Source organism: Teleopsis dalmanni, chromosome 1 (genome assembly GCF_002237135.1).
Source record: "Teleopsis dalmanni isolate 2A chromosome 1, ASM223713v2, whole genome shotgun sequence".
In the NCBI taxonomy this organism is placed as follows: Eukaryota; Metazoa; Arthropoda; class Insecta; order Diptera; family Diopsidae; genus Teleopsis; species Teleopsis dalmanni.
The window spans coordinates 106653685-106662616 of NC_051846.1; the positions used below are offsets into that span (position 1 = coordinate 106653685).

Below are 8932 nucleotides of genomic sequence, written 5' to 3' on the forward strand. Positions count from 1 at the left end.
TTAATTATAATAAATTATATATATAATAATAATAATAATTATAATAATAATATAATATATTATATTATATATATAATATAATATACTATATAATATAATATATTATATATATAATATAATATGTTATATATATAATATAAAGTGTTATATATATAAAATAATATATGGTATTATATATAATATAATATAATATAATATAATATAATATAATATAATATAATATAATATAATATAATATAAAATAATATAATATATTATAATATTATTATTATTATAATATAATATAATAAAAATATAATTATAACATAATGTAATAATATTATTTTTATAATATAATATATAATTAAATACAATATATAATGTATAATATAATATAATATATAATATAATTAATATAATATAATATAATATAATATAATATAATATAATATAATATAATATATATAATTAATTAAATAATATAATATAATATAATATATATTATAATATAATATAGAATATAATATAATATACAATATAATATAATATAATATAATATATAATATAATATAATATAATATAATATATATTATAATATAATATATATTATAATATAATATAGAATATAATATAATATACAATATAATATAATTTACAATATAATATACAATATAATATATAATATAATATAATATAATAAAATCTTATAATATAATATAAAATAATATATATTATATGGTATGGTATATTATATTATACCATATAAAAAAAGTAGTATAATATAAAAAGTGTTATAATATAATAATAATACGATGTCATACATAAAACAATATTTATAAAGTAATATAATATATAAAATAATATATATAAAGTAATAAAATATATATCATAATATAATGTAATACATAAAATAATGAAATGTAATGTATAATATATAAAATAATATAATATATTATATTATAAATAATAATACTACATTTTATTATAAATATAATAATAATATAATAAATATAATATAATATAATATAATATAATATAACTAGTCAAATGTCCCACCGAAAGTAAGAAAATTAATCTATATTAATCAATTATTGCGACCGTCAAAATAAAAACACTGCAAAAAAGAGAGAAATAAATAAAAATTTTCATCCGATATTTACTTATTTAATATATTATCACACACACTATAATCAGCTGATATAGACAGCGTAGTGTGAAAAATCTATTAAACTTTTGCACAATTTGGGTGGCTTTACATCGTGTAAGAAAATAATATTGTGTAATTCAATTCTTGATCTCTTTTATGCAACATTAATAGCGTGGTTATAAGTTGTTTTTTAGAATATCAGCTAAATAGGTAACTAATTATTATCATTGATTTTTGCGCTGCACTGTATTTTCAACTTTAAGTTGAGCCGACTTAATGATTCTACTCCAACTTTTAATAAGATAAGCGAGCCGAAAATAAAAGATCTTCAACAAAGGAATTTAAATGATCTGCAATTGATAATGCCAGCAACTTAAAAAAGAAAGTAAATGTCATAAAGCAAAAAGTACATTGAAGGATTCAAATTTATTACCAACTAGTTGTTCGATTGAGAAACCCCAAAAATATGGAACAGATGAAGAGGAGCTATCAAAAGAGACGGATTGGATAATAAAAAAATTTAGACGCAATATAAAACGTAGAGCAGAATCCTCACCTGAGGTAATCATTCAAGCCAAACATATTGTAAGAACTGAACCCAATAAAAGAAGTTAGTTATGCCCGCCTCCTATAGTGATTTCAAATGTTAATCAATATCAAGAACTGCAAAGTACTATTGAAAAAAAAGTCAAAAACAAATTTACAATACGATTGCACAGGCAATCACGTTACTATTAATTGTATAAAAAATGCTAACGAACAGCCAAATTTTTGCAACTGTTGTGATAACCATCCTGCGAACTATAGAGGGTATGCTGTAACTATTGAGCTGCAAAAAATTAGAGATAAACGAATAAGTAATCAGGAACAAAATAAAGAACTAATTAACAAACAAAAAAACTTTCCACACATTCCACGAATAAAAAACAAAACGGATCTAATGCACAAGCGCTTAAAAATAATGGTGAAGTCAGCTATGCGAGCAATATGGAGACAATAGCCACTTCTAGTACAAATAAACACAATAAAGATGTACTCATACAGATCCTGCATAAACTTCAAAAGCAGGAGGTAGTTTATTGTAGGTAGGATCTTCAATGCGAAACACACTCATTGGGGCTCATTCTTCACAACAATAAAGGGAAGAGAACTGCGAATGGCTGCAATAGAAACGGGATGCGAATTAATTTCAGCAGGAAAACCAACTTGCTGGCCGACTGATCCAAATAAATTGCCTGACCTTATAGATTTCTTTCTCACTAAAAAAATATCATCACACTACATGCAAATCAAACAGTGCTTAGATCTACACTCCGACCATTCACCAATATATTTAACTTTATAACTTTGGCACGATCATAACGAAAAATCCCGGTCCTTATCTGACTAATAAATCTACAGATTGGAGCGTTTTAAAACATTGCTTGAAGATAGTGTGAACCTCTTAACTCCATTGACCACTTGTGATGAACTTGAAAGAGACAGTTCATTAAGCAAATGAAAAGATAAGCTGCTCCAAAAGAGCCGCTTGGAGCAGTACCCCTGAACATAAAAGAAAACTAGAACAATCCAAGAGAAATTATGAGTCTAATAAAAGAAAATAGGAAACTAAGAAGAAGATGGAATCAAACTTGATTTCTTGTAAATAAAAGGAGAATTAATGAAGTTACTGAACTGAGATTCGTCTTATCAAAAATGAGTTAGTAAAAAAAATATATTTCATCACTTGGAGTTGACAAAAAGACAGAATACTCGTGAAAACCGATAAAATACTTAAAGAAACCCATTACCTACACTCATTGTGGAAATCGATAAAATACTTAAAGAAACCCATAACCTACACACCAACGTTCAAAGACAGGAATGGAAAATGGGCTAGAAACAATGAGAAAAAAATCGAAGCTTTCGCAAATAACCTGACAAAAATATATCAGTTTAATGATGTACAGTGTGATGAATTACTGATTGTCACAGAGAGTAGAACCAGCAAATCGATCAAATAACAAAATGCGAATTAAAATCAGCAATAAAAGACTTGAAAAATAAAAAGGCGCCTGGCTTTGACCTTATAATATCCGAAGTTTTAAAACAGTTACCAGATAAAGATGTTCGCAAATTGTTAATGTAATTCAATGCATCAATAAATGTAAAATATATTCCTAGCCTATGGAAGATCGCAGAGGTAAAAATGATTCCAAAACCAGTCAAGCCGCTAGAAAGCATATAGACCTATTTCAATTTTACGAACCATTTCGAAGCTCTTTGAAAAGCAATTTTACAAGAGACTATTGCCTATAATAGAATCCGAAAAGCTAATACTAAACCATCAATTTAGTTTTCGTGACAAACATTCGATTATAGATCAAGTACACCGAATTGTCGATAAAATTGAAAGGGCTATTGAAGGTAAAAAAATGTGTTCTGTTGTATTCTTCGATGTCGCACAGACTTCGACAAAGTCTGGCACAAAGGAATTCTGAATAAATTAGAAATATATTTAACGTCGTCATATTTTGCGATTTTGACGTCTTATACGGTTGAAAATGGCTCATTTTGGTCAAAAATCAAAAATGAGAAGCGAATTGCCCATTCTTGCATATAAAATTTCAAGCTCGAATGAGCCATTCCATCACATTCTGTATGAATGCGTCCCAACGACGTACGCATGCGTTTCAAATATGTTCCAAATGCAAAGGAATACATTGAATATACCCTAAATAAAAGCTCTTCATAGCATTTTGACAGTTTGGGAACGCTGTTTTTGACATATTTACATTTTCTTGAAAACGATGCACCTCTTTTTAGAATTTCTACTTCCCAAAAACGTGATTAATCGAAGTTAAAAATATATTTTAAGTTTATATTGTAAGCTTGGAAGGCATATTTAACCTTTATGCAACATTTTTTTGGCAGAGACCAAAAATCAAATCAACAGGCAAGTTGAAAAATCTGCTGTTTGAAATGAGAACAAACGAATTACAACGAACGTAAACACTTTCAAATGGTTTATTAAAAATGAGTCATTTTCGGCCAATGTTTACGCTATATTAAATTACCACGAGGGTTTTTATGTAAAACACGAAAATATATCGGTGCGCTTTTGTGCATACATAAACAAAACAAAAAAGTGCTGATAGTGACAGCTATTATTCTGATAAAAACGAATTCCACAAAAGCTAACACAAAACTAAACGTACAATACAACACAGCACAACACGTCATAACACAACAAAACACCACATTGCACAACACAATTCAGTCATCACAACTACCATAATTGAAAACATTGTAATTTTATTTTATTTATTTAATTTATTAACCACCTTCATAATTATTTAATTATTTATTACAATATACAATATAATACATTCAAACTTCCATAACTCGAACTTCTAACATATAACTCGAATTTTCTATAACTCGAATCAAAAACAATGCACCAAGGTTTTAGAGAAATAATTACATACAATTCTGCTTCTATAATTCGAACTTTTATAACTCGAATTTCTCTATAACTTGAACATCCGTGCCGATAGGAATATAGGAAAGTGCATTCTATAAGTCGAATTTTTGTTTTAAGTATTAAGTTTTGCTGTTAGGGGAAGTCCCTATTTCCAAAAAGGGAACTTCCTTTTTTATTTTTTTTCTTTCTTAAGTGGCTTCTTTGTGCAAATGCCAGTTGCTGGCAGCGTGGTTCAAAGTAAATAAAATAACTTCCAATGCTACTCTTAATGATTATATTTAGCTTGACAATGAATTTTGTACATCAAGCTTTCCTACAGATAACGATATGATTGAGCACTATAGCTCTAAATTACTGGATCCAATTCTAAGCGCAACGGAAAGTGATGGTGTGGGTTCGGTGGGTGTAATTGTTTATCAGCCTTCTAAGAATAAAGTAGAAGACTCATTTGAAATTCTGAATTTTCATTTACAAACGAATTCTAAGCACAAATTTCTAATTATTTAATTTCACTATAACTTCTATGGTGTGTTTGATTTTAAATAAATAAATATCTTAAAATATAATTCTAATTTCTTTCAAAAATAAAACAAAAATCAAAAAAAAAATAAAAAATTCTTTAACTCGAAGTTGAACATTTTCTTTGCAAAATTGGACTTCGAGTTATGGAAGTTTGACTGTATATATATTTACTTTTTTTATTTTTCATTTTTTTTTTATTTTTTTATATCAATTTAATTTAATTTTTACTTATATTTGCATTAAATTTAACTTTATTTAATCGTATATTAATAGTAGAAAAATAAGTAAATCTTATAGCAAACCTGCTTTTTGCATAAATAACCACGTATGCAAATAAGTAATCCAAATCCACCCCAAGAGAAAAGACATACGACAAGCATCCCAAACAAACATAATACTTATCTAGTAATAGACGCATCAGACAAGTTGCCACGGAAAACTATACAAACTGATAAAAACTTACAAAACATTGCAGCATCGCTTGCATTTCCCGACTTAGCGAGTCGAAAACATAAAACTAAAATCCAAACAGGCATGGAACGCTATGTCAATATTAAACGAAAACTTAGTTCTCAAAAAGGCAACTTAAGAGGTGCTAAAATAATCAAAATTAACAAAGATAGTGCACCCACAAATATGTTTTCTGGTAATAGATTTGCTAAACTAGCTGAATCTACAGAGGAAGCTAATCAGCCTACTACCAAAAAGTTTAAGCACCCTCCAATTAACCTGCGTGAACACAGTTCAAATACCCTTGTCACACTCCTAGCAAGTCCGATTGGTAGCAATACTTTTCATATTGTTCCTTTAACCAGAGGAAATATACACGAAACTAAGACACAAATTGACACCGAAAATAGTTTCAGAGTCATCACACTACACATACCAACTGAAGAGTAGCAAAGGCCTTGTTGTCGTTATCAAAAGTATTGAGTCAGATGTAGAACCCATTGAAATCACAAATGCCCTAAGCGAAAAAGGCTTTAGCGCTAAAGCAGTTATAAATATAGTTAATAAAAATAAAATTCCTTAACCCATGTTTAAAGTTGAACTTTACCCGCAAGCTTCTAAGCTTAAAAAAAATGAAAGTCATCCCATCTACAACCTGCAATTCTTACTTCACCGCAGAATTAGCATTGAGGAGCCCCACAAGCGAAATGGTCCAGTGCAATGCACAATATTGCATTCTTCGCTCAATGTGGGTAGCATGAGCTTCACCGTAGTTCCGAATACGATAAAAAAGCATTAAAGTATTTCAACTCCAAAAAATGTAGCAACTGCAGTGGAAATCACACTGCAAACTACAGAGGCTGTCCTATTTAAAAATAACTGAAGCACAGGTTAGCTATGCAAAAAGAAACGTTGCGTAATCTTACAAGAAGTAACCACATCAAATGAGTTGAAATTCGCCAACCTTTAAGCCTGTTACACCAAATTTGTATATGGAATGCAAACGGCTCAAACTAACATAAACTTGAACTCACAAACTTCATGTCCCGCGAAAGTGTAGATGTAATGCTTTGCTCAGAAACACATTTAGCAAACAAATATTTCTTTTATATTCCTGATTATTTATTCTATAAAACCAATCACCCAGATGGTAAAGTACATGGTGTTACAGGAATTTTTGATACAAAGGCGTCTAAAACACAATTTTCTACGTAAATATCCTCATAAATATATAAAACACATATCAATATGCCTTAAGTACAAAGGAAATAATTTAACTTTATCGGCAGTTTACTGCCCCCCTTGCTTCAACATTACTGAGGCCCAATTTACGGACTACTTTTTGACTTTTGGTGACAGATCTCTGCAGCATGAGGCTACAACGCCAAGCACTCATATTGGTGTTCACGGTTCTGTAATCCAAGATGTTAACAGCTTTACAATTCCATTCTCAATAGAAAAAATGCACAAGACGTGTTCCCTCCTGAACAACAACATAACAATAAAATACCAGACCTAATAAACTTCGCGGTAACCAAAGGTATGTGCACAAATCTTATCTCAACATACACAACATAATTTTTTATCAATGCCTGCCATGCTTCCTGGTCGGCCTTTCTGTCTAATCTTTATCTTCTTGAATATTTATTGTTTTAACAGCAGTAGGTGCTGCGATATCGAATATAAAATTTTATATTTTTCCACGGAACTCTTTTTCTCTGATTCGGCATTTTTCGAGTGGAGATTTGCTACTCTTTTGTAATAACCTTCATTCATCGTACAATTTTTGTAATTTTTTTGGCAATTAGATTCAGTTAGAGTAGGAATATGAGCCTTTTGCCAAAATGGTAATACGACAGCTATCACATTTCTAAAAATTTCTTTTAAGGTCCTATAGAAAAACAATTAAAGTACTTACTTCATTGACGGCAACTTTGCTCCAAAGATTTCACTTTCATATTTTCCTATTAAAAATATATTATCGTCATCGGATCTAAGCCGCATTAGAGGTGATTTTGATTTTTCAATTCATATTAATTTTCGCTACGTAAAATGATCAGTAATCGTTCAATCTCTTTCTCAATATAAATTTGACAGTCAATAAACCGTTATAATAGCAATGTTGCAACTCAAGTTTCGTAATACGAAATTCATGTCAGTGTTGCAACTTTTACTTCGTGTCAAAAATTTTGTAGGAAATATAAGCAGACGTAAGTGAATTCAATATCATAATGTAAAAATATATAAATAATATAAATCAGTCACAAATATTCCTGAAATAAAACTATTAGTAATATATTTTACGAGCAAAGTAGTAATTTTTATGACTTTTTATATAATGAGGTACTTTTACAGCTCAATTCGCCAAGGGTTGGCACAATGCGATCGATCTAAAATTTTATTTTCCTTAATTTATCGTCAAAAGGAATATTTTAAGAAGCAGAAACATATAAAAATCCAAAAAAAATTTTTTGCGGCTACTCTAATATACATGTTCATTTTGTACAATCTCTTTTTGCTAGTTTATTTTGTTCTGAAACCTGGTATACCCTGAGTATACCCCGGCCTTGCAAAGGGGTCGGTAAGGTCGCTACAATATATATCCTTATAATTCTATAAAAGCCACATCAATACTGAAACCCAATTTACAGGAGACTACAACGCCAAGCACTCATATTGGGGTTCACGGTTCTGTTCTCCAAAATGTAAACAGCTTTACAATTCCATTCTAAATAGAATAAATGTACTAGAAGTATTCTCTCCTGGGCAGCCAACATATTGGCTTGCCGATAACAATAAAATACCAGATCCAATAGATTTCGCGGTAACCAAAGCCATGTGCAAAAATCTTATCTCAACATACACAAGCTTCGATTTGTCTTCTGACCCTTCTCCAGTTACATTTTGTTTACTAGATACTCCTCAGTTACGAGATTTTTCCTATAGCCTTACAAGCCACAAAGTGGCTCAAATATAAAAAGTACATTAGTTCACACATACACACAAATTACAAGATAAAGTGTAAGTCTCATATTGCGGACGCAACCTCGGTTTTAAATTTAATTCTTATTTCAGCAGCAGAAAACTCCACTCCTGAAGACAATAAAATTTACACATCCAATAAAGTCCTTACAAATAATGACATAGAAAACTTAGTATCCCAAAAACGCAGATTAATGCGTCAATGGTAAAAATCTAAGTTCTCTTCAGCGAAAAACTTATTTAAGGAAACCCAAAGGAGACTTAGATCCGCATTAAGCAAGGAAACCAAAGTCAGACAATATAATTATATTCAAAACCTACGTCCAAATGGCAAAAACCATTTATCCTTGTGGAACTTTAGCAAAGGTATAAATTCCCCCATAAAATCC

General features: G+C 29.4%; 1 protein-coding gene across 1 annotated transcript; it reads left to right on the forward strand.

The window, feature by feature from the left end:
* Nucleotides 1–5438: 5438 nt before the first annotated feature.
* Nucleotides 5439–6011, forward strand: LOC119665107. The gene has a single exon (XM_038074422.1). The coding sequence runs from the start codon at nt 5439–5441 to the stop codon at nt 6009–6011; it is 573 nt and encodes a 190-aa protein (XP_037930350.1).
* The last annotated feature ends 2921 nt before the right edge of the window (nt 6012–8932 follow it).

Coding starts and splice junctions, on each gene's coding strand:
- LOC119665107 (XM_038074422.1), top strand. CDS start 5,439: ATGCAAATAAGTAATCCAAATCCACCCCAAGAGAAAAGACATACGACA.